The sequence below is a fragment of the Branchiostoma floridae genome, chromosome 17 (genome assembly GCF_000003815.2).
Source record: "Branchiostoma floridae strain S238N-H82 chromosome 17, Bfl_VNyyK, whole genome shotgun sequence".
NCBI lineage: Eukaryota > Metazoa > Chordata > Leptocardii > Amphioxiformes > Branchiostomatidae > Branchiostoma > Branchiostoma floridae.
In genome coordinates, this window is record NC_049995.1 from 8549772 (window position 1) to 8576384 (window position 26613).

A 26613-nucleotide genomic window follows, 5' to 3' on the forward strand; every position below is an offset into this window, starting at 1 on the left:
ACGATTTATTTCTCGATTACAAAAGGAATAAAAAAAAGCTCACAAAATAAAAACGATTACGATTTGTGAGCTCATTTTTTATTCCTTTCGTAATCAAGAAATAAATGAAGCAATTGTTCTTATTTCAGTCAGACGTTTTGGATAGCATCCACTCTACTTTATTAAGAAGACTGAATTTTCAGTAACCGACGATGTTCTCCGAAACGCCTGGCTCTTCAGAGAATTTACTCAGCTGCATGACTAATTATGAAGTGGCGTCGGGCGTGGCGTAACTGGTAGAGCGTTCGGCTCGGAATCTATAGGTGCTGAGTTTGATCCTCACCGTGCCCCCGACGTCGTGCCCTTGGGAAATGCACTTTGCACGACCTTCCTCACTTTGCCCAGGTGTAAAAATGGGTACCTGACTTCGGTCGGGGAGGTAAAAACTACCTTTACTTTCTGTCTGTACCGTGTATGTGGTAATATAAGTTACAAAAACTTGAGTGCAGTGCCACATTGTCCTCGTCTGTCCAAAAAAGCAAAAATAAATTATGAATTGTAAAATGTGTCATCTGGATGTCTAAAGGTGGACTCTCACTGCACGTGGGGCACCGGTGCGGCACTGCGGGTTTCGCTCACTGCGGCACTGTTGTGTAATTTTTTCATGATTTAGATATTGCGTAATACTTGAAAGTATGACTTAGAAGACAAAATACACAAAATGCAAGAAAATTGTTTCTCTGAAATTCGGTGAGTTTCTTTCGAACCCCGCAGTGCCGCACCGGTAGAGACCACCTTAAAACGCCTGGCACTTAAAGAATTTTTTCAGTCACTTGACTTATTATGGATTGCATAATGTGCCATCTGTATGTCTAACCTTCATCGACCTTCCCCTTTCACCAGACTGTCTGTACACGCTGGGTTGTGAGGTCGCGGGTGCTACCCCCGGAGAGCTGGTGTACGCCGCCCCTTTCCACGCCCGTCCGCCCGGCCTGATCGCCAACGTCTCCGTAGAAATCACGGCGGGAGAAAACCCTCCAATAACTCTTCACACCCTCTTCCAAATCGCACCGGACAGTACTTTGACAGGCCTAGATCTGCTGTATGTGTCACATAACGCTAGCTCAACTTTATCCGTGGGGTAACCTATATCCGTTGACTTTTTAAAACAGGGTATTTAGGAATTCGAAAGACGTTGGATTCGAACTGCAATGTTTTTGAAAAAAAAATTACAATTTGATATAAGCGTCCGTGTACTCAACGGATATTGGTTACCCTGAGGATAAAGGTGATCTATCATTACATTCCTTTCATTTGAATGCATTTACATATGCATTTACATATGCATTTGCATATGCGTTTGCATCATTATTTCTGGTGTAAGTAAACTATGTGAAATACGAAAGCAAACTACACAAGGTCTGCAAAAGTTTCTTATACTATCTCAAAGTAGACCCTCCGGTTGTAAACATACAGTGCTGCACTGGTTTGAAAGATCACAATTCTGTATGGTGCAATGATTTTGTAACCTACCACACTGATTGTTAGTATTCAGTTCTATAGTGTCGATCTATCAAACTTACAGTGTAACAAAATTGTAGGGAAATCTACTTCCAATATTGTCCTAATGTTACATCATGGGCGTTTAATAGTCTCTACCAGACTGACCACGCTTGCTATCATCGGGAGAAAAAGTTGCCAGGGGAGTTTTGCTACCAGGGAAGTTGGTCGACCGTGCATGAACCTTCGTGTGGACTAACTACCCAGGCCAATTTCCCGAATTTCTTGCCGAATTCTACGTTTTACCGCACTCCCGTAGGGAGGCCCGATGGAGGCTAGGCCTTTCATATGGTTTTAGTTTTGATTATTTAAGCAGTATTCGACGTAGGAGAAAAGGGGAGGCAGTAGTCTCACTGTTGCTCTTATGTTTTTTTTTAGCTGTGCTGAAAACTGCAATCCAACGGATACGTTAGCATTTCTGCCCCTGGAGCTGTACACAGAGTCTGACCTGTACGGAACCACGGAATTTTCTTTGCTGGAATTTCCCGCGGATTTTGCTGGTCAGGACTGGACTTCTGGGATAGAGAGTTCAACAAGTGACCGTCTTCGTGTTCTCGGTGGTACATTCTGGGTGAGTTGGGTAGCTTTGTCTTCCGTTTTTAAGATATTTTCTTAGCACTAGGTAACACTGCTTAACCTTTATTCGAGGGGTAACCTATATACGTTGTTAAAAACAGGGTACTAGCTATAGTTGCTTTAAAATTGCAATACAATGTGTATTTTTAAAATTATACGGTTTGAAACCACCGCGCCGTCGACTTGATATCCCCAAATACTGTTTAAAAACAACGGATATAGGTTGCCCCACGGATAAAGGTGAACTAGATTCTGAGCTATTAGCACCTCCTTTGCGAATACTGAAATATCAATGTACGCGTAAGATCTTGTTATTGTTTTTCTTATTATTTGATAAATGAATTTTTTAATGAATGCACCCGAATATAAACTGTCTATCTGTATTAAATTGAAACCCGTTTTGTTCCAGCTACAAAATGTATTGATTCTTTTGATTCTTGTCGAGCTTATAATTTTTACACTCACAGAAGGAAAACATATAATTTTTGATAGAGTTATAATAAACAAAGCAGTAGCTAGTCACAATCCGGTGTACCAAGACAAAGAACATGCATGTTAATGCAAACGTTGTTCTTTCCTCCTTTATTTCGTCCATATGTGTAGGTACAAGGGCGCTACACTATACGGATAACCGACGTTCATGTCACCGCATCAGGGGACTGGTCCAGGACCGCTGATTATAGTTTCGAGGTTCTTCCTCCTCCAGAACTTCTGGAGCCAGTCAGCAACCTGACACGTGCCTGTACCCTGCTGCCGGCGGGAGGGGTCTCTCTGATTGACAGGTTTTGTCTCTCGTGTCCCGGTGAGTAGATAGAGACTGGGAAAACGAAGGTCAAGGTCGATTTCATAATTAATTAGGAAATCTATATTTGCATAGTTGTAGAGGACATAGATTGTGTAGATGTGATTTTCATAATCAGAATATATTTCATTTAAAGCTAAAATTGGTTTACCTACCTTATGCCCTGTACTGTAGCTTTTACCGACATCCTGGGCCCTGTGGAGGTAAGCATCAGTTTTGAGCTCATACCGATTGGAGTAGAAGTTGCAACAACAACATTTCCTGGTGACGGACCGCCTACTGACAACAGGATACTCATCAGCCTGTCCTCCCTCTGGGTGAGTTGTAGTTTCCATTAGACACTTTCAAATGGTTCAGTGTATTGGTTATGCTAGCCTCCGTCTTAGACTCTAGCCCCCGTCTTAGACTTCGAGCGACGCTGACAATTATTTGAGTTGGGGCGCTGGTTCGCGATTTTCAACGTTGTCTCGGTTCTCTTATGCCGGGAAAGGGAGTTTGCTATGGAAAGAAGTTTGCCCCCCCCCCCACCCCCAAAGAAAAGTTAGCCCCCTTGAAGTCTGCGACGGATGTTATGATTATGCCAGCAATACGTACAGATACAGATACAGACGCTCTGAAATTGTTTCGCCATTTAAAAATGTTTACTCAGTCTGCGTAATATGCAAATTCTTGTGAGTTGGTAAATCACATAATCCAATGCCTCACGTGCAACGTCTCACGTGCAACGATACCGTATTCCAACAACCTTTGACTCATTAATGACGTCACAAGTATGAGCAATCACGTGTCACGTTGGGTCAGAGAGCTGAAGTAGACTCCAGTATTCGACGTAAATCTCATTTTACATTTCATGATATTGACACCGTTTTGTTTTAGGTCGGATACACGCCTTTGGTAGACATCGCTGCCGGCATCATACTACTGAACGTTCGCGTTGCTTCTGTGGACGGGCGCTTTTTGGAGTTTGACCTTGCACCACTTGAAGTGAGAAACATTTACGTTCTAATAGTCTCTTTCCCTTTCAGCCTCTACTTCATATTTGTGTGGAGGAATATCAGATAGATTTTTGTCATTAGGGATCATAGTATTAACTTGAAATGTCGTCTGTGGAGGTAGAATTCATTCTGAACTGGCTGTGTGTGTGTGTTACTTTCAGGCGTGAATCCTTAGTTGCTGCTTGGGGTACACTGTGGTACTCGGGCTATATTTGAACACTGCCAGCCCCCCCCCCCCCCCATTTTTTTTAGAACTCGAAATTAAAATCAACCCCGGACCCGGAAACAAATAGACCCAGTAGCCTAATCGTAAAATCACCATTGGAACCCGTCAGTCCATCGGGATAAATTTGTGGCTTCAGAGGCCGGCAAGGTACTATACCCCCAACGGGCACCATTGCAAATGGGACCGTAGCAGCATCATAGATGCGGCTACCGGCTCATTCCTTAATGTGGTATCTCACTGCACTTGGGGCACCTGTGTGGGGTCCGAAAGATTACCCAACGAATCTCAGAGATAAAGAACGAATTTCCTTACGTTTTGTGTATTTTGTTGTCTTCTAAGTCATACTTTTACGTATTATACAATATTCAAATTATAAAAATCGGCGGAAATAACACAACAGTGTCGCAGTGAACAAATCCCGCAGTGCCGCACCGGTGCCCCAAGTGCAGTGAGATACCACCTTTATCAAAAACGTATCGGTCGAAAAAATGAGGTTAAAATCATTTCGTACCTTGCGTTAGAAAATCAAAGCTTAATCTTACTAAGCACAATCTAAATGCATTGTCCACGGTCTTCCCTTACAGATAGGGATACCAACAATGGCTCAACTGCAAAGCTACCTGGACAACTACTTTGCATATCCGGACGGTGACTTTTTCCGAGCGCTTGCTTTAGGAGACACGCAAGCCGCTTTCAATGTGGCTATTTTTGCCTCGGCTATAGTGGGGAGGCTAGCTAACGAAGGGGAAGACACACTAGAGGTAAGTGTACAAATTCGTTGACAGTACACCCTGAAGTAAAAGGTAGGTAAACTTGAGCCTGGATACCAGATCCCGGCTCGATCTCAATAATAACTATTGTACATAAAAGTCTAACTCAGGGGGCCACTGTAATATTTCCTTAGGACCTTGTTGGCCCTAGAGCCGAGGAGTTGGGCTGTATAGCCCTGGAAAGGATCTGGCATCCAGGCTAGGCAAAGGTAGCCCCGAAGTTTATTTTTATATGTTTTATTGCAAATTCATGCCCATGGGGCTAATTGCATTACTAACAGTTGTCAATTATTTCTTTCCACCATGGTTTGTAGAGACAGCTTAAAACACCGCCTGAGAAACACATGGTTTTGGTTGTGAATGTTGTCTTTTTTGTGTGCACAGGTTTTTGACAAGTTGATGGAAGCGCTGTCACATGTGGAGATAAATGATGAAGTCAGCATCAACGGCGTGTCCTTGACCATTTTGCTGGCATCGGGAGTTCCTGAAATGGTGTCTGGAGAGTCACAGGTAACTGTCTATCATACAAATAATGACCCCGGAAAATCCAAAATGGCCGCCATACCTGGAATTAGGAGTATTGACAGTGTGTAACTAACGGCCGTGTTGATTTAATCATATGGATAACATTCGCGCGCATCAATTTTGATCAGTTCCCAAAAATGTTTTCGGAAATGTTGTAGATCACACAAAGGTGCTTCAAAATAAGTAAATTTGAATTGTGCTTTTAAGCCCCAGTGCAACGCGGTTTAAAAGTATTATTTTCGTACTTTATTTGTAAGACTGTCGGTGGTAGTCATTGACTATAGGCACCACGGTCGCAAAAAAGAAAACGGAAAATAGATACTAATGCCGTCGAATTTTAGTGTCAAGTCCACCGCCAAAGAGATACACGTAAAAAAACAAATACTGTTTGGTATACCATACTCTGTTTGTTTATTTCTAGATCTATTTCATTTGTTCCTGACCACTTAGATTTCACAATGAAGTCACACTATTTAATTCGCCCTCTCACGTCCGTTTTGTGGCGACCCTCCGTACTAATACGGTAACATCTAATTTGAATTCGCTAACTTCTCTTCAGGTAGTTGCAGCTGGTCTCTTGAAAGCGGCCTTTGAAAAGACGAAGGAACTTGCAGGAAACCTTGAGAAGACGCCTGTTGGAGTTATCAACAAGCTGTCTGCGTTTATGTTCTCTGGTCAGTAATACTTTCTCGTTCACTCACAGATAATCGTAACTTCAGACTTACGCAACATTTTATTTCCATATTTTACGTAGTCCATTTCAAACATTTGTACGCTTAGATTGCAATCAATTGATTGAATAGCAAGAAGATAATTAAACATAATATGCGATATCTTATAAACCCAATGTAGTACAGGAGCCAATTCCTAAAAGAGGCCTAGAAATGTGATTTCGTTCAACCCATCTTACAGAAAAGGTTTGACCTGATATTTTGGTAGAGGGGGTCCATCTGCATCACACCTGATGATTTTTTTGGTGAAATTGTGGTATCACGCTCCTGCTATTGCTAATTAAAGATAATTATTTATGGCCCACGGGAATATATTTAAGCGATAGGGGCCAAAATCTAAACATCAATATTTTTTCCTGAAAATTGGTACACTGGCACAACTTGATACGAAGATCACAAAAATGTTGATATATTTTTTGCTATCTCATTCCGTTCAGTCGTCACGGGTCATTAAAATGCATTTTTTTCCATAATAAATCATGCATAATTTACGTGTGGTCTTGCGTAGCTTGTTCGGATGACCTGGTCACATTTGTTCCACGATCGTTGTACGTTCGCAAATTGAGAAAGGCCCTGGGAGAGTCGTACACGTACCTTGTTACCGAAGAGGCAGTTTTAGATCCTTGATTGTTTGTTACTGGTTCTTTCAAAGACTACTTTAAAGTCGTACAAACTGATGGTGTGTTACTCATGTAGTTTACTGATTATTCAAAACAAGCAAAAACAAACAGGCAAACTTTAACTGTAGCTGTATTTTTGTCCAGGATCTGTGAACATGATGCTTGCTTCATCTACCTTGGCTGAAAAGGAACACCTTGAGGAAAAGACGTACTCAACAAATCTCCTCCTCGTAAGCTACAAGTCGTATATTACCTTAAATATTCAGTGTTACTTCAATACTTCACTTCAAATTGAGAATGACAAAAGAAGAAGTAATGTATGACACAAGTAATAGGAACTCAGTTCAGTTTATCCATCAGGTGACACTACTAAGGTACTAGCTACTAGGTGCTTATTAGCTACATTATTTTTTCTTGCCCGGCTGTAGAGTCAAAATGCCACCACAACATGCTTCGAAGGGTTCGACATCCTTGACGACATCTATTTGACCAAGTTGATGCCAGAGTTTGAAGATCCAGAAATATACGCTGACATTACCATGTCCAAGGTACTTTCATCTTTCTATGTTTCCTTGTTACCTGCCAAGCCTCATTATGGCGTAAATCACTTTAAAGAAAAATCTGTGTTAATTGATGGACAACAATTTGAAAGTTCTTTGTCCACAAGAAAGAAAGAGATATTTAGTTGTCACCGTTTCGGCCATCTTTCTTCATGTACGTGCTACCATCATCAGGGCAGTACTGACTAGTACTGGTTCTAAGTTCCAGCCGCTAGGTGACGTTGTGGTGGTGATCGTGAAGAATGCGGTCCCAAACGTGACTAAGGTTGTATCCCCCCCCTCATCTCCAATACAAGTTTAGTCACGTTTGGTATCGCGTGACTCCCATTGCAGCGCCACCTAGCTGTAGGAAGTAGCATCAGCCAGTATTACCCTGAGAAAGGTAGCGAAAAAGGCTACCGTATTGGCTATAACTATAACTATAACTATAACTATTACTATAACTATAACAGTAATTATAACTTAGTTGTGTCAAACGAACTTTGCTAATCATCTGTGTTCTTGTCTTTAAACTTGATGATCAATTGGCTTGTGGTTTCTGAATGCATAAAATGTACAAAGTGGCTTCTAAATCTTTTGTACTGACATCTGCTCTGCCTCAGATGCACCTGAGAATTAAACGGGAGAATCGGACGAGGTACTCGGAAAGAGTGTACCTTGTAGGAGGGGACAGCGACTCTCTGGTCAGAACCACTTCCTTCTCGGACCTCCTAGGGAATTCTTGCTGGGGCAGCCCTGAGGTGGGAATACAGGTAAGAAAACCATAATACTACGTCTACAGGAAATTGGACTTAGCAAACGTTCAAGAGACTGAGGAAAATGGTTGCTAAATGAGGAAAGGGGGCCGGAATTTTTATGATAGCGTGGGGTTAGCCTTGTAAAAGTGGACGTGACCCGTAAAGTGTATGTGTTGGGCTGTTGTCGACCTAATTTCAAATTGACTGTATTATTTGATAAAAGTACTGGGCATTCATCATAGGCCAAATTGAAAGATACCAAAAAAAAAAAAAGCGGAGGTTGGCCTGTCACCATAGATTTGCACAAGGGGGACCATATTCAAACTTGTACCTTATTTTGCTGATGTCTGCCCACATACCAAGTATCATAGAAGAGTTACTAAGACGCTAATTATACACTTGGGTAATGTTCACGTAACCAACTAAATGCTACATAGAACGTTAATTTTGTTTCCTTTTACTTTTCAGTTCTTGGAGGCAAATTTCAACCCATTCGAGTACTCCAACAACTCCCATCAGATCCGCAGTGACGTCACAGGTCTCGGGGTGAAATGTGGAACCCGAACACATGACGTCAGCGGTTTGAGTGAACCCATCGACATCTTGACCAGGAGGAAGAACGAAAGTCTCGATGGATCCATCTATGTCTTCGAAACAACGGAGCCCCTCGGCAGCCTTGCGGTTAGTCAACTGTACCTATCGGACTCTCTAACGATAGAAAAGGGCACTTTCATTGTTCTTATTAGGGGTGGGTACCGGTACGGCGTACCGTTACGGCATACCGGTACAAAACCGGTTTTTCTCATTGGACCGGTCCAGAAAAACCGGACCTGACAAAAATGCGTGACCGGATGTTGGACCGATTGGCTAACTGTGCACAATTGATGGCTAGAATAGCCTGTGTTAACACAATCTCTCGCTGGCTGGGGTTAATTACCCACTCCGCGAGGGCGGCGGCAATTGTAGGGAAGACCGTTAGGGGCGCGATTTTAGTCAGGCTAATAGCTAGAAAGTTCTTGGCTCTAAGTGCTCATGCGCAGCGAAATGCATTGTGGGTGATATGTCAAAGGTGAAGGCCATGGCGCCAATGACCCGTATAAACAGTTGTTGCCGCGACAAAGCGTGAGGTTTGTTTGAACATTTGTTTATTCATGAAAGCTGATGAATTTATTCATTGCAATTATACATATTTATTATAATCGTATGAAAAAGATACATGTCTAGACATGTTTAGTTTCTGTTTCCGTTTAACTTTGACCTATTACCCGCGATGCCTTTCGCTGCACATGCGGACTTCAAACTACGAACGTACTTATTACCATGCAACGTTTTGTCCATCTGCTACCTTCCATACGGCAATACTGACTAGGTGAGGACCCATTGCAAGGCGCATTTCGCCCGAGTCCCCAAGTTTCTTGATTATCTACATAGCTCATACGTCATGTTTCGTATGTTGCGAGTTCGATCCCCGGCCGAGTCATACCAAAGACGTTAAAAAGGGTACATGCTGCTTTCTCTGCGTAGCACTCAGCAATAATAAGGAGTATGGAAGTTAAACACACATCACTACCAGCGGACTATCCCCCTACCTGCTGTAGTGGCTACACAAATGTGTGGCCCAAAAGCTTCAGAAATGGAGCTAGGCGCCACCCTTAAGCATCTGTTACAGATCTACGGGCAACTTTAACTTACCTTAACTTGTAAAAGCACAGAAAAGCTCAATTGTAATCAACTTCTTAACCTTCAGATATTCCAGTTCTTCGCCGGAAAGGAGCAATCAGCCTTGGGCTTCAACATTGACGTCAACTCTACCCTTTTTCCTCAAGACATTTCGCTGTTTCTTCGCAAAGACGGTCTGCCAACTCAAGACGTCTTCAATTGGACAGCCACCCTTCCTCTTCCAGAAGACCAGTTGTTCTCCATTCCTTGGATAGACCAAGCTCCTTGGTCAAACGAAACCAACCTCACCTCCAGTGCCTACCAGTGGCTGCTGCCTAGAGAGGAGGTGGACATCACAGATTATGACGTTGGCAACATGACAGCATACTTCATTGGTAATGATGTTTAGACTGTTACATGTTGATTCGTGGTGTAGCCATGTTAAAGAAATTTGGTTTTGATTTATCCCAGTGATCTATTTTTAGAGTTTTTTAGAGTTTATTATGATCCACATCTATCAATCACCAAAGACAAAAATTATTGATTCTTAGCTTGTAGAGTTCAATGATCAGTATATTTACCTGAGCCGAATTGAAACATCGTTTTGCACCGTTTCTGCTTCTTCCTCGTCTTTTTCCTCTTCTCTGAACAAAAAGTACAATGACCCTGACCAGACAGCTGCCACCAAATTTAACAGTGAAGTATCAGACACCCTGCGTCGATGTCATTGCAGCAAGTGTTCAATGCCGTTGTAGCAAGTGGTAGGACAGAACTGGGGGGGGTGGTGCTGGTTACAATATTACGGGAGCGCTTCTATCATATAAAAAGGTCTTATTTTGATCTCAGTGCTATGGTAATAAACGTATCTTCTGATTTGTGATAATTAAAGATAGCATGTCCTTCAGTCTTTAATTGATATGAATGATCTGAAGATCTGTGATGACTATATACAGGTGTGCAGTTCGGTACAGATCAGGACCTTGGTGATGGAGAAGTCGTCAGCTTTACGTTGACTGTACACGAATCCTCCTGTGTGTACTTTGACGAGGATATCCACTTGTGGCAGACGGACGGTTGTGAGGTACGTCGTTGTTTTGCATCATTTCTAATCATTCGTATGACTTTCTTTGTTGATGCATACAACACTTGTTTTTTCAGTGCCAAGTTCTATATTCTGCCGACGTTTTAGTGACCATCTGTCGCCTTCCTCATGTGAATTCTGACTGGTTCATATTGTACTGCAGCATAGGTGTCGCTGCTTACAGATGCGGTCCCAAACGTTACGTATCAACATAAAACATTAAACGTATAAGCAGCAAAAATAACACCTATGCTGCAATGCAACGTGAACCAGTCAGAACTGCCCTGAAGAAGGTGACAAACGGTCACCGAAACGTTAGTTGAATAAAACACTTGGTTGTGTGCAAATAATCTTATTTTTCAGTGACTTACCAACCACTATTTACGAATATTTACAATAGGTCGGCCTACTGACTAACATGACACATATCCACTGCCGGTGTGATCACTTGACCAAGTTTGCCGGGTTTGTTCCGCCGAACCCGCTCAACATCGCGGAGGCACTGTCCGCAAACGTCCTGGAGAACCCAGCCGGACTAGTTCTGGTTCTGACCGTGTTCGCTTCGTACCTGTTTGGGATACTGTTAACGAGGAAGGCTGACAGGAGAGACCTACAAAAGGTACTACAACATTTGTTACGATTTCCTTCTACAAGAAGTTTATGTTTTCGGTGCCTTTAGGGGCCGAAAAACAATGAGTCATGTTGAATATAAAAGCCTCCTAGTGGATTTCAGCGGTACTGCAGTGGATCTTCCGGTTTTTAGACATCGTGTCCCGGCCATGCTATTGTCGAGATTTGGGCCCCCTAGTGAATTGTTTGGAACTGCATGGGTTGATCATAATTGAGACTTTTAAAAAGAATAACCTATGATGCGTTAAAGAGTGTCTATCTCATTCTCTCTCTCTTTACTGAGGATATTGCTGTGAATTCAATAGCAAGAACTGTCTTCAAAGAAAAAATGAAATTTATAGTACTTACCATTCTATCTAATTTCTTTGACCTAGGCTGGAGTTGGACTGCTTCCGGGTCACATTCTGAACCCACGGAAGGAATGCCAATACGTCATCACTGTGTACACCGGCTTCCGGGGGAATGCTGGGACAACTGCTCAGGTATCTGAATTACAACATCGACATAAAAAGGCTTTTGTAGTTGTGTTGAGATGGAGGCCGATGACACATTTTTTTTTTTAATGTTCCAGAGTACAACCATATTTATATGGCCTCGATCATTCAATCGTTTTACAGCGTACAACCATGTAGTGCAATTTTCCCATGATACAGGTTTTAAAAGGACGGGAAGTCTTCGAATGCATGGTTATGTAGAAGCTTGTAACTTATGCAATACTGGCAGGATTAATGATGTTGCATCTGGCAATATCTCTAAATACCCCCTTTTTACAAACATAGTGAATACATATTAGGTACATATAGGTTAAGTTATCTATGCTCTAGAGGTCTTAGTGATCCTCCTTTTCAAAACAACGAATAAAATGTAAACAACGACTAGCGTTACCTTTTTGTTGATGCAAACTCATTTTATGATATACAGGTCAAAGTGACCCAAATATAGGCACACAACGAATAAAAGTCAACTAACGCTAGTTCTTTTGTTGAGACAAAAATATTTGTGCTCTATAGGTCAAAGTTATATGTCACTGGAAGACGCCTCTTTTCAAAACAACAAACATATGCACACGACGTATATATATAAAGGCCAACTAACGCTAGTTTTTTTTTTTAAATTGAGACAAGCATACTAGTATTCATGCTTTACAGGTCACAGTAGCCCTCAATGGGTTTAAGAACGAGAGCGTCCCCTTCAAACTGCGGGACCAACAGCGGGTTCTGTTTGAGAAGGGAAGCGTGGACTCATTCCTGGTGTCTACAGAAGAGCCCATTGGGGAGCTCACCCATTTGCGCGTGTGGCACAACAACGGTGGCTACAGTCCGGGATGGTTGGCTAATACTATAATTGTTTTCTTCTCTTAAAGAATTTTATTTCTTTATTATCTTTAAAAATAGAATAAAGGGGGAGACAATACAGGTGATCACCCACCCCTGCTAGTTGTCTTCCCTATAATATACAAAAACACAAGTAAGTAATAAGGAAAAATGTATTTAACACTGTCTATTAGAGGTAGAATAGAAAAATATGGAAAGAAAACAAAAACAAGTACAAAACATTATAGCGACACAAAATCGGGGCTAGCATGTTTAAATGTAGTAAATTCTTCATAAACAATGGATATGGCTCAAATAATACATGAAATATATACTATTAGTACTATTTTTCGTATGCATATCTTTATACATAATACGTCATAATCTGTATATAATGCTAGTAGATGCTGTGGTGTTTATATTTGTTATTCGGCTTTGGAAGTGAAATATTCTCTCTTACGTATTCTTTTTGACAGGTTTTTAAGCCAGATTGTGGTGACGAACATAGCAACAAACAACACCACGTATTTTCTATGCAATAGGTAAGACATATCTGAAAGCCAATAGATTGATTGTTACGTCTTAATCCTAGAATCTTGCTTTGACATTTCTTTTTTCAAAATAACCCGAATCTCCAATTTACTAGTTACTGATGTAAAGTAGTTGTATTTGTGGTCAAACATTTACGTGGATAATCAACCTTCATTAACACTTCGATGTGTGTCTGTAGACGGTTACAAATTTTTAAGATATTTTACAATGTTTCAAAAACTAAATGTAGGTTACTTTATCCATTTTTAACAAAAAGATGGCTTTCTGTGGACGAAGATGATGGTAAAGTCCATCGGGTCATCCCAACGGCTCTCCCTGAGGACTTGAAGAAGTTTCGCAACTTGTTCTTAGCAAAGAGTTCAAGGTAGTGTATTCATCTGACCGATGCATGAAATTTCCAGTAGCATGTAACAATGGTTGGATTACATGATTCAATTTTTCACAACGTCATTGTTGCCGTTATTTGACGACGTCGTACGCGTCATGAGTCGTTGAAAATTGAAAAAAAATATTAATTTTCTAACAAAATCTTAAGATTAAATTTCAAGATTCTTTAAATCAAGACATTTCTTTAAATCTCACGATTATTTGAAACAATCTCAAGATTATTTGAAAGAAATCTCAAGATTGTTTGACAAAGTCTCGAGATTTCTATAATGTATTTTTGCGTCATTTGTGTTGTTGACAGTAATCAAATATGATTCCTAAAAAGTTCCAATCAAGACAGACAAAATGTATATCAAGCTTTTATTCTATTTGAAAATCGTATCTTTGTCATGCCCAGGGACATAAACGACGGTCACCTGTGGTTCTCCGTGGTTGGCCGCCCTGCCCGGAGCCCGTTCACCCGTGTCCAGCGCCTGTCCTGCTGCCTGACGCTGCTCTACAGCACCATGCTCACCAACATCACGTTCTTCGGCCGCGGGGACGACTTCGACCCTCCCGAGCCACTCGTGTTCGGTGGAACGGAGATCAACATCCCTGTTTCGCTACCACAGGTACAGATCTGAGTTAGGCTTAGGTCCCAATTGGAAAAAGGGACACTTTCGGGCGTGACCCTTACGTTGCCCCATGGGGCACCTTGTGCCTCCTCCTGTGGGTATTTTTGGGCCCGGCTGGGCACCGGGTTGAATTTAAGTCGGACCCGGGACCCGGTAACAAATAGACGCTGTGTCCCCCGGTATCCGGCAGTCTACCGGATAAATTTGGGGCTTTGGGCCGGGGCTACCTCCCTGAAGGGCACCTGTGCAATTGGGATCTAAGCTCTATATGAGAAACGCTGTTGTAGAAGTTCTCCTCTTAAAGTTGTGCATAATAGAGGATCCAATCGTGATCATTCATACCAATCAGCTTCTGGACACTATATGCTAACTATATGTCAGGAACCAAAAATTCATCATATTTACATTTACGGAAGAAAAACAGAGTTTCTTTCTCTTATCTCATAACAAACAAATAAGGTCGATGACCTGCACCAGGCTAATATACTATGACCTAACCATTGGTTACTGTTAAAGAAGCAGACACCCAATCAATGTGTAGCAAGTGGAAGGACAGGGCTGGAGGGGCTGGTCACCATAGATATAAATGTGTTTACGTAACAAAGAGAAGTAGTTTGTTAGGCTAGGCCATGTGAATGTAGACATTATGTATTTCCTTGCAAATGTTTCCTTTCTAGTTTTGATATGATATCTATTGAATATCACTCCAGATTATGATCGGCATACAGAGCGCAGCCATCATTTTGCCCGTCAATATTCTTATCGTCTTCCTGTTCCGTAATACTGGCCCGCAAGTCACCAATAAGTCAAAGGCCGAGGATCAGGGGAAGACAAAATCATCACTGCCTTGGTGGGCAGTCTATATAGGTATTTCTTTTGATTGTGCTGTTTTGTGTCCTCTATAGGGGTTTTAATGAAACATTAAAGGAACTATGTGCCACTGTTAGATTCATGTTTGAACCTTTGTAATATGTAGTATGATTGTGTATCTCGTTAGATCTATTGATACGCTAATAAATATTATTCACTTAGATATGTGTTCAATGATTTCATCTCATTGGATCTAGAATGAGGGCTCCGAGTGAAGAACGTAGATGGCATACAAAGGCGTTTGAAACTGCATTGTAAACAGTGCATCTATGTATGTATATATACTTTACGTTTGGGACCGCATCTGTAAGCAGCGACACCTATGTTGCAGTACAATGTGAACCTGGGCCAGAATCACCCTACGGAAGGTGACAGACGGTCACGGAAACGTCGATAGAATAAAGCATCTGGTTATGCACACACACAAAAAACTTATTCGTTTACTGTTGAAATCATGTTGTAATAAGATTTAATACACAGTCATCTCAGAGTCATTGTTACGGCTACATTTACCCTTGACTTGTATTTTTCCTAGGCTGGCTGCTAGTGTGGTCGGCGAGTTTCGTGGCGGCGTTCTTCACCGTGCTGTACACCCTGAGTTTCGGCCGGGCGAAGGCGGAGGCGTGGCTCGTCACCTTCCTGACGTCATTCGTCACCGACCTGTTCCTGATGCAGCCCTTCAAGCTGCTCATAGTGGCTGTCATTTTCGCTATGGTGTCAAAGGTATTATATTGCACTCTCTCTCTCTGTCTCTCTCTCTCTCTCTCTCTCTCTCTCCCTCTCTCTCTCTCTAATATTCTTACTTCTCTCTCTCTCTCTCTCTCTCTCTCTCTCTCTCTCTCTCTCTCTCTCTCTCTCTCTCTCGATCTATTTCTGTCTATCTCTCTACATATGTATATAGATAGATACGTAAATATAAACATTCTGGTATATATAGAGATAGATAGATAGTGATTTCAACGAGGTATTACTAGAGTATCAACTTGTAATATGATCGCTCATGAGTAAGTTATTGGCTTATATTCGTGTCTGTCTGTTCGCCCGTGTGGGTTTCTGCATTGCAGTTTCTGTGTGTTAATTTACCAGATACGCTTTTACGCTCATGAGAGTCTGTCTCATTCTAGCCTCTGACGGTACAAAGTCTGACATCTCTGATTGCCTTGATGCAAAATTACTTTATCGCGTCATAAGGCCACACCAATTTAAATTCTTGGTTCGCGAATTTCCCGACCCATTTTAGTCCCAAGAATAACAATATCGGTTTTGCTATCGCAGACCTGTAAAAAACCATTCCAGGGGTACATACTGCTGATAAACCAATCAGAGAGCTTTTTCTAGTGAGAGGGATGTGAGCAGTTAACATCTGTTACACCTGGAAAGTATACTAGAGGTTGACATGGCACATAACAAAATAAGTAAATGCAACACACATAATTTCAGTATAAAAACAATTCCTTTTATTCAGAACATTGGTGTCAAATCAAACGAAGAGATTTATTGGATGAATCATGCCATGAAAAGCTGAAAACTTGGCTACTAACCTTTTTTATTGTTTGTTATACAAGCCTCATATGTTCACCCCAGACTTTTTGCAAATTTTTTTATTTTTTCGACCGCCCGCCCCAAAATTTTTCTGAAAAAATCCGAGAACCAAGAAATTAGATTGGTGTGGCCTAATGTTTAATCAGCTATATTTCAAACTGTAACAGACACCTGTTGAAGACGACGACCCTCCGTCAGAACCTCTACAGCCGGGTGAGGAGTATCTTCAGCCAGCCAATCAGGAAAATGATTCCAGGCATATGGTACGTTACCTTCTAGTGCCTCGTTTTATCTCCAGGTGCCTTGTTTTACCTTCTAGTGTCTTGCTTTACCTTCTAGTGTCTTGTTTTATCTCCAGCTGCAGGTGCCTTGTTTTACCTTCTATTGTCTTGCTTTACCTTCTAGTGCCTTGCTTTACCTTCTAGCGTCTTGCTAGCTTTTTTTTTAAAGCATGTCTTGTTTAACCTTCTAGACAAATTCATCCAAACTGTGGACGTCAGCATCCGGATGGAGTCATTACCTCTGGAGAGAGAGACCAGTAACTCTAGATGTCGGTGGACAGACCATACAGGTGCGCCACCATGCGTGTGTCACTCATACTGCACGTAGTTAATCGATATCTGAGCTATTCTGACTCGAGCGTAATCAACACTACTATAACCATTGCTTGTGCATGCCACAATTAGCGATACCAACACACTGTGACAGAATCGAGGCATAACGTGCTCTGTTTATTTTTTAGCGGCCTTTACCTTTGACATATTACCCACAATACCTGCCGATGCACATACGTACTTTGAAGTGTGAAAGAGCTTATTTTTTATACGGCAGAGTTCTGAGACTGGCAGTCCCGACTCACCACCGGACGAGTCCACTCTGGCTGAACAGCGACAGAAGAGCGCAGAGAAACGCAAAAGGCGCGCCGCTGTACTGGAGGTTCTGGTGTTCGGTCTTTTCATTTCGGTCATCATGGCGGCCTCTTACGGGGAACGGAGTCCCATGGCGTTCTACATGACACAAAATGTGGAAAGGCAAATACTTGACGGTGGTGACGTTGCTTTTTCTGAGGTATTACTGTAAATGCATTTAAGTTCACGGAGATTTAATTTCGCGGTAGCGGGAAAATGGACTTTTCGCGGTAGCACCATGCACTGTAGTCTCTTTCTCTTACTGACATGGAAAAGTGTTTGCGGTGGTTTTAAGTTCGCGGTGGCCACCGTGAAAACCGCGAACATTAAACCAAGGAGGTTTTCAACCTCCTTGATTAAACTACCACGAAAGTTGCGGTATTTACAGTAATTGATATGTACATATACCTAAGATATCTTTGGACCCATCTAATTATATCGCCATACCTAAAATCTATTGTTACCCCGTAAAACGAAGGTATTCAAATTGGCTGGTGTGTTTGTTTGTACTGGTGTGTGTCCACTGTTATGCGAATATGTTGTGGATTGCTATGATGTTAGTATACTAGAGAAGTCGTGGATAGATTTATGATATTTGGTATGTCGGTAGGCGTCAGCAAGAGGAAGAAACTATCACATTTTGGGTCTCCTTAATGTACTGCAGGAAAACGGTTTCAAAATCTCGTTCTATGGACATGCTATGTTCATGATTTCTTGATACGAGAGCAGCCTGACAGAGTTAGTCACACCTAAATATGGACCCATATTCGAATCCACCTTTTTTATTGTAACAGTTGCACATGTTCAAACTCTAAGGGTGAACTTTGATACCGAAAACATATTGGTTTTGAAATAAGCTTATACCAAACAGACCGGATATATCTATCTCCGTCAGATCAGTGACATCCCCACGTGTTGGACCTGGATAACAACCGGGTTGATGCCCGCCCTCCATGTGGGAACCTGGTACAACGGAAGGGCTATAGCTGGTTCAGCCGCTATGTTACTTGAGGACATGGTCTCCTACCCGCTAGGCCATGTACAGCTTCGGCAGATGCGACTTAAACCAGGTAGATTTAAGACATAATTTTTCTCGCGATGATTCTAATGATCTTTTTATGTTTTCTCGTGTTTTTCAGTGATCATTAAATGATTTCTGAAGACTACCGTAGGTCCTCCAATGCCTTGCAATAATCTTTTAATGATCTCCAAGGAGTTCTGATAATCTTTCAATGATCTTTCAATGATTCTCATTGGTCTGTCAATGATATCGAATGGCTTTTAATGGTGTCCGTATCCGTTGTAGTGCAATCATCTTTCAAAGATCCATAATCATTCAATGATCTCCTTCTGTGTCTTTAAATTATCTTTCAAGAATCTCCGTTATCTTTCAAAAAAGGCTTTCTAAGTATCTTTCAATGTTCTCCAAGACCTTTCAAGTATTCTTCAATGATCTCCATAATTTTCAATGATCTTTCCATAATAACCTGTCTTCTAAAGGTATATGCTGTATGAGTTTCTGTGACGTTTTCACTATAACCTTTCGACATTTAAAAGCTGTACAATTGCCATTTACAGGGAAGCATTGTGAACCGCCCAAACAAATGCTGAACGTGACGTCACGTTGTATCGTGGAGTACTCCAATGGCATGGCTGATAATGAGAACTACATCTTACAGTGGGCTCCCCAGCCTAACACAACAGTCAATGCGACCGACGGATCGATCTGCGATCACATCAACGCTCAGATACCTCCTGGATTATATGACTGTGTAGGCAATCCGTGGATGCACACGTCTGTTTCACTCACCGACGGTATGAATTTGTTCATTTTACCTTTGCCAAGAGGGTTCTGTATTCGGTGCCGTGTGTGTGTGTGTGTTTGTGTGTGTGTGTTTGTGTGTGTGTGTGTGTGTGTGTGTGAGTGTGTGTGTGTGTGTGTGTGTGTGTGTGTAAAAAAAGGTCAGGTTTAATGATGGGCCTCCCAGTGGTTTCCTACGGTACTGCAGCCGGAATGAAATGTTTTGACTGATAGACAGCCGCAGGTATTGTTTTACACCAGACGATTATATAATTATGTGATCTCTTACGTTACAAGTACCTGCCATATGCTATTCTTACTATAGCAAAGAAAGTTTCAAGAAGCTACTGATGGATCGGACCATTGCAAGATTGAGTGTATGGTTGAGGAATTGAGTATTCAGTCACCTATCAAAGAAGTACACAGATTTGTGGTTTTCTTGGCACTTTGAAAGAGCTTCCAGTTTCCGTATCTCATGTCAAGGATTGTTTTTCCAAAACCAGATGGAAAAGGTTTTTTCATAGGCTTCCAATGTTAATGTTGATCTAAAAGTACAGTATGTGATGTGCTTAACGTAATTGACTCAGTATATAAATATTGTTATATTTTTCATACAGATATGCCGTACTTCGGTAAACATGGATCCTACATCGGCGGTGGCTACATTACTAGCCTTCGAACAACAAACGACACAAACTTCCTACAACAGAACGGCTGGTTGGACGAAAACACCAGGGCTCTTTTCATCGAGCTTATCCTGTACAACCCGCACGTCAACTTGTTTTCTGTCGTGTCATTGGCCGCGGAGTTCACCAATCTCGGAGCAGTTTACAAAAGTTCGGAGATCGTGACCGTCCGGCTCATCCAACATGACGTCATCTTGCTTCTGGCCTTGCGAGGGGTGTTGGCGCTTTTTCTACTCTACTTCACACTTCGCGAAGGTAAGCGCGATTCAAAGATTGTTTTCTCTGAAAAACAGGTGTTATTTCTTTACTGAATCTTTTCTTAAAACAAAACTAGAATCTACGAGTTCCACGAGCTCATACCTTCGACAAGTAATTTTGTCTCAGTACAATTCAAATGATATGCAAACAAGTCACTTATAAGCATGATTTATGCGAATTCATTACATCCTCTTTCTAAATCAGCTATGTTACAAATATCCTCATTCATTAAGCTATTGTAGCATTGCATCATAACTTGTACGAATGATGTAAGAATTTACATTATCTATGTTTGATGATATTTGCTTTTTTTCAAGTGCACATGTGACACTAGTATAAATATGCTATCATTTGCACTATCAACATATTATTACGTTGTTCTGTATCCAAACTACAGAGACTTGATTATTTAACACATTTATTTAGCCTTGAATAGTATTTTAGGACAGAAAACGTGATAGTTGGAAAAGTTGTGATAAAAGTTGTGGTTATTTCAATAAATGTCTATATACTAGTGAAATAATGTGATAGAGGGGTGCTATCCCATTTTTTCTCTAGAAGACAAAACTTAAGACCAATCTTTTAACCTTTTATTAGTAAAATAATGGGATAAAGGGACCGGCAAAGGAAGCCGTCGGATTAGCTAAAATAGAATGGATACAAGACTGCCGTTTCAGCGACGCAGTGTATATTTCGCTAGATGGCGCTTCCCGTTAGAGGATAACGTGTGCTTTTTCTAATTTCTCCGAATTTCATTGGCTCCTAAAGGAAAGTCTCTACTGTCTCGTCCACTGGAGTACCTTATGGAGTTCTGGAGCTGGATAGAACTGTTGGTCATCACCATCGGTTTCTCCACCATCGTGATCTACTTCTACACACAGAACATCATAGACCAAGTCGCAGAACAACGACAGAATGGCAACTCTGCTTTCCACCTGTACAAGAGCGCTGTCAGCTGGTTCCAACTCTCCACCTACTTGCAAGGCTTCCTCATTTGCTGCGCTACGCTAAAATTCATCCGCCTTCTACGCTTCAATTCTCACGTATACGCCTTGTCTATGACGATACGGAAATCCATCAAACCCCTCGTTTACTTCATGTTCACTGTAGCTATCGTTCTGTTAGCGTTTATCCTTATGATGGTTTTGGTCTTAGGTACAAACAGCGACGGGTACAAGAACATAACATCCGGTCTCCAAAGCCTTCTTCTAATGATGTTGGGAAGTTATGATTTCGAAGCTCTGTCAGAGGGACATAGAATACTTGGTCCGCTGGTTTTCTTCTTGTATCAAGTTGCCATGCAGTTTATTTTGCTCAGTATTTTTATGGTTATCCTTTTTGATGTGTATGAGAATGGAGACTGGACGACAAATCCTTACGATCTCGGGTTTAATGATTTCCTAAAGGAAGCGGCAACAGAGGCTGTTGAGAAGATTAAAGGGACGTCTTCTGTCAAAACCAAAAGAAACAAACCTGAGATGGAAAGGCGATTTTCCACGGATATGATTCCTAAGATAAATCGTGGCTTTAGCGAACTTAACATCGTTTAAACTACTTGAGTGACTTCACTTCTACTTTCTTTGTTATGACCTAGCTGTTCCAGCTATAGTAAAGAAAGAGAAGCATTGTTTAATTACTACTACTACCAGTCAGTCAATGCAGACTATGACACTAAGTACAATCACAACGTAGACTATAATACGAAAGGTGTGCAAAGTGAATACAAAATACATTAAGTTAATGATGCAACTTGGAAAATGATAAGGCAAAGTGCAATTCAAGGGGCTTGTTTAAGAATATCAAAAACAAAACACACATCTCTCTTACTGGTACACAGAACGATATTTTCCATATGTTCAACTCATATACTAGTATCCGTCTACATAGGTCAATTTATCTACACTTTATTCCGAATGCGAGGCCAGATCACTTATACAAGATGTATGACTGTATTGTTATCGATCAAAGTTTGTTGTTCTGTATGTAGCCTGGTAGTACCATTGTCTATATAGATACATGTAGTAGTTGTTATGGTTATGGCACATTGTAACTTGTGCAATAAAGTTTATTCATTCATTCACTCTATCTTGTTCCTTTCCCATTTAGATTTGCATAGCGCTTATTTCGATATTTAGTGCTGGATACATATATACTGGATGTTATGAGGAACAATAGTAACGTTGTATTGTTTGTACTCCAGTAGTAATTTGATGCAAATTGCTACAATAATGAGTTTATTTGCAAAATCATGCCCGAGGGCTAATTGCATATACAGTCTCAAGAACTAAGACAGGTAAAAGAATGATACATAAAACTAGTGTCTATCAACTAATATGATACAGTAGAAGCCGCTTAAATGCACACCCAATTTGCCAGAGCATTTCGTGCAATTATCCGAATGGTGCAATAAAGCGAAGTTATTAAGCTGGACCACACCACCATGGAATTTAGAGATTCTATGCAATTAACAGAAGTGTGCGATTATCCGTTGTGCAATTAACTGGCTTCCACTGTCTTATGAATACTATTGTCGGGTTTGACTTCTTCTTTGAAGGCAGTGGTTATTGAACTGTCTCACATTCTGTATGATGGTGGGATTTTGTGCTTTTAGTAAAAATATATCTTTTGGTGATCACTTAGGTGGTAAAAGCTTGGTGAACTAGGCATTTATGCTGTTAGCGCTCTTCATGTACATGACTTATAAACAAATGCTACAATAAAAAGCCTTCTTTGCTAAGATGAGACCTTATTTCTTACTTTGAACAACTTGTTTTGTCTGGTTCTGCGTCTTTGCTGTCAGCTGATCTAGCCTGGTATCCAGCCGTAATATAGCTCCCGAGTCTCTTCTCTCGTAATTGCGAAGAGGAGAGAAGAGGCTCGGGAGCTATATTACGGCTGGATACCAGGCTAAGCTGATTCGCCAACATAATTTTTCCCACTGAAGAAAGCGCACACAAAAACACACCAAACAGAAGCTTTATTTTTTGCTTTATTTTTTGCCTCATGCATTCATGCATAGCTACCAGTTTACATGATGCACATGGAGTTACCCTTATTCACGTCCATAAATTATCACCCACTATGAAACCGAAAGAAACCCATTTTTTCAAACAGTTGTTACTATTGACAACGGAGAACGCAAAGCAAATCGAATAAACTTTCCAAGCAGATGTTGGGGTTAAAGATGATGATGTTTTCTGAGTGACGACCGGGCTTCTCATATAGTCTCTTACCCCATATAAGCAGATAAACAATCTAGCAAATGGTAATAGCTTCTTTAACGAAAATTGAAGATGTCTACCTATTCTTAACCAGTTCAATATGCACAGAGTGTGATGTAGACATGAATGTAGGCGGCGCTTCTACGGGCGGACATTGTGTTACATGGGCTCCTCGCGCGGCGCCTAAAACTATCCTTTTTAAGACAACTAGTGCCTAAATCGCCATTCTAGATGCGTGATAAGATGTCTGGACCTATTTGGGAAAGATTTCACAGGCTTAAGCATGAGTTCTTGTTCATTTTCACACTTTATAAGTCGGAACTACAGACCCTATGAGAGCCCAAACTGCAGTACCGCTCCCGGCCACGTCCTGAAAAGTGGCTAAGACGACCGTCAAATTGCCAATTTTCACCCTTTTCACGAATGGGGAAATGGAGAAAGGCTCGCAAAGGGGATGGTATTTTTGTAGCTTATTTCACTTGATCTTCCAAAATATGACCATTTGAGATTAAATTTGACAAGATCTAAGGCAGTTCACCAACAAAACCATGGAATATATAATAGGTTTAAGAAAATGACACGTTTCTTAAACAAATAGAAGTGATCGAGTTCATGTCGTGTAAATTGTCTAATTCAGCTACCAGAGCCAAAGTTCAATTCTATTTGGGGAAACATGTAAAAGATGATGCAGCGTTCGTCAAATGCAACGATATTTCTGTTTTTATCACTGGATCAAAATAGATTTCATTTCAAAATGTCGTAAGCGGTATATCAGTCTGGATACACAGCTTGAACTCTTCAGTACAAACCTGGTGAGTTACGCCATGAGATGGTTTAATGGGTATACAATACAAACAAAATAACCCACATTGATCCGTGTATCTGTAAATTCAAATTTGACTGCCAGGTGTCGTTATTAATATCAAACTCAGAATTGTGATCCATATTTTGTGAGAAGTCTAAGAATTTTGATACAGCTGCATATCTTCAGGACCTGTTTGATCCTGTTCTTACTAGCTTTGTCCGTGGTTTTCTGGCATGTTAGTAGCTCACAAACAAAGCTTCGTAGAAAAGGCATCTAGCGCACCGATGGACTATACTAAATGGATCAAAAGCGACGGCTATAGTGACTAGAAATATCTTTGCAACTAGTTTATAATTGTACATATATGCCATGTCGTTCATTTGCTGTTCAGAGCCCACGAGAATCATCACCACTCGGACCACTACCACAAGAAGCATGTGAATGTCATTCTCGATCATAAGCGAAAGTTTTGACGCAAATATACAAAACTAACAGTGGGGTTCAAGCCCGCCCGGGAGCCAGTAGACTGTTTCTACGAACGCCTCTTGTTTCAAGATTACTGCACGGCAAGCAATGTTATGTGCTGATTGACCAACTAGAATTAATTGAATTAGTTCAATGAGCAGCTACTATGACACTCTAAATACAATCTAAAAGCCGACTTATTGTACCAAGACACAGTATATGTCAAGCATCACCTATTGCACGTTTTTAGTGTTTAAAAATGGCGGTACTACAACAATATTAAAATTCTCAAGATTTCGGCCGCACTACTTTGTACCGCGGATATAAACTGTGCTACTCGGTGCAAAGGTGAGATCGACGCTGATTGGTCATGTGCATGTACATGTTCCATCTCTCATGATCGAAAACACTGAGCTACAACAGGTGCCAGTGATGAGGATCCTGGGCGTGTTTCTGCAGGCTGACCTACGTTGGAACTCTCACGTTGACACCATTTGTAACAAATCTAGCCGACGCCTTTACCTCCTCCGTAATCTGAAACACTTTAACGTGTCCATCGGCGACCTAGTCACAGTGTATGTGACTTACATCCGACCTGTCCTGGAGTATTGTGCCCCCGTCTGGCACTCCGGGCTCACCACTGCACTTAGTGACAGGATCGAGAAGGTCCAACGGAGAGCTGTGCGTATAATACTGGGACAGAGCTACACGTCTTACACTGATGCCTGTTCTGACTTGGGTCTACCTTCGCTACAAGCACGACGTCTTGAACTGATCACACACTTTGCTAACTAGCTCTCTCAGTCAGTCCGATCATTTCTTGCACTTACTGCCACCAGCCAGAGGTGAGATCAGTGGTAGACAGACAAGGTCATCCCACAAACTGAACACTACTCGCTGTAGAACTGAACGCTATCGTAACAGCGCTGTACCCTTCATGGTCCGCCTTTTGAACAAGTAATTGTTACCTGTATGTTTGTGCTTTGTATCAAATAGTAAGTCATTGTGTATTTTAAATATTTGTTTACCTTCCGATAAAGTGATGTGCTGATATTACTGCAAATACTAATTTATATGCTTTATCCCGATACTGATTTAATTCGTCTGCAACGATTTTTAAGAGCTGTACTATTGCAATGATTCATGATATTCGATTTTAACTACTTTAATGATTGATGTAATGACATGTCGTAATTCAGCCTTGTGGCTGCTATGTTACTGTCAGTTTTGTTTTCGAAATAAACCATTCATACAGAAAATACTCATCCATATTACTGTATGTCAAACGATGTTACGGGATGATTGGTCAACTAGAATTAATTGACCAATCAATGTGACAAAAAAATCCTACAGCGAATGTAAACAAGCAAGTGTCCAGTCCATAATGGAGGATAAGGTTTAAGTGGTGGATACTTTCAACTTTGGTTCGAGATCGAGCTACACCAAAATAAAGTTAGGTATTCTGCCCTATTTTGGCTCTTTCGTCTTCTCTTATTTGTCTAGTGGACAAGAGAAACTTCACAGCTGAGGTAGGCTTGGATACGACCAAAACTGGGCCTCCTAGTAGCTATCCTAGGTACTGCAGCAGGACTTCCTTCTTTTGAACTATTTGAAGATCGCACATTGGCCACTTACTATCACAGCTTGTCTGGTTTCTTCCAGTGCTGGTCCCAAGACCCTATTTGCATTTGGTCTTCCTTGTGGTCTAAGGTTATTGAACTCTTGGTGGTAACCCTCATC

At 41.2% G+C, this 26613-nt stretch overlaps 2 protein-coding genes across 2 annotated transcripts in view; both read left to right on the forward strand.

Annotated features, from left to right (window-relative positions):
* LOC118405031 overlaps positions 1–12812 on the forward strand; it is a 21896-nt gene extending 9084 nt beyond the window's left edge. Inside the window, exons 10-26 of the mRNA XM_035804431.1 lie at positions 883–1081; positions 1918–2110; positions 2719–2917; positions 3092–3234; positions 3794–3901; positions 4723–4899; positions 5293–5418; positions 5993–6107; positions 6929–7014; positions 7213–7332; positions 7947–8096; positions 8550–8762; positions 9829–10135; positions 10694–10821; positions 11222–11440; positions 11826–11933; positions 12600–12812. Of these exons, the coding sequence (XP_035660324.1) occupies positions 883–1081; positions 1918–2110; positions 2719–2917; positions 3092–3234; positions 3794–3901; positions 4723–4899; positions 5293–5418; positions 5993–6107; positions 6929–7014; positions 7213–7332; positions 7947–8096; positions 8550–8762; positions 9829–10135; positions 10694–10821; positions 11222–11440; positions 11826–11933; positions 12600–12812 (2804 nt within the window). The remainder of the gene's footprint in view (positions 1–882; positions 1082–1917; positions 2111–2718; positions 2918–3091; positions 3235–3793; positions 3902–4722; positions 4900–5292; positions 5419–5992; positions 6108–6928; positions 7015–7212; positions 7333–7946; positions 8097–8549; positions 8763–9828; positions 10136–10693; positions 10822–11221; positions 11441–11825; positions 11934–12599) is intronic.
* Positions 12813–13150: 338 nt separating this feature from the next.
* LOC118405033 (polycystic kidney disease protein 1-like 2) lies at positions 13151–25668 on the forward strand. Its single transcript, XM_035804432.1, has 12 exons — positions 13151–13306; positions 13573–13680; positions 14101–14314; positions 15028–15184; positions 15723–15910; positions 16897–16992; positions 17561–17797; positions 18533–18707; positions 19216–19452; positions 20056–20379; positions 21151–21361; positions 25383–25668. The coding sequence occupies exons 3-12, from the start codon at positions 14210–14212 to the stop codon at positions 25666–25668; spliced, it is 2016 nt and encodes a 671-aa protein (XP_035660325.1). The 5' UTR covers positions 13151–13306; positions 13573–13680; positions 14101–14209.
* The last annotated feature ends 945 nt before the right edge of the window (positions 25669–26613 follow it).

Excerpts from the sequence above, each read along its gene's own strand:
- LOC118405033 (XM_035804432.1), top strand. The coding sequence starts at position 14,210 with ATGCTCACCAACATCACGTTCTTCGGCCGCGGGGACGACTTCGACCCT. Across the intron at positions 14,315-15,027 it reads TCCCTGTTTCGCTACCACAG|ATTATGATCGGCATACAGAG; the intron begins GTACAGATCTGA and ends ATATCACTCCAG. Across the intron at positions 15,185-15,722 it reads TTGGTGGGCAGTCTATATAG|GCTGGCTGCTAGTGTGGTCG; the intron begins GTATTTCTTTTG and ends TATTTTTCCTAG.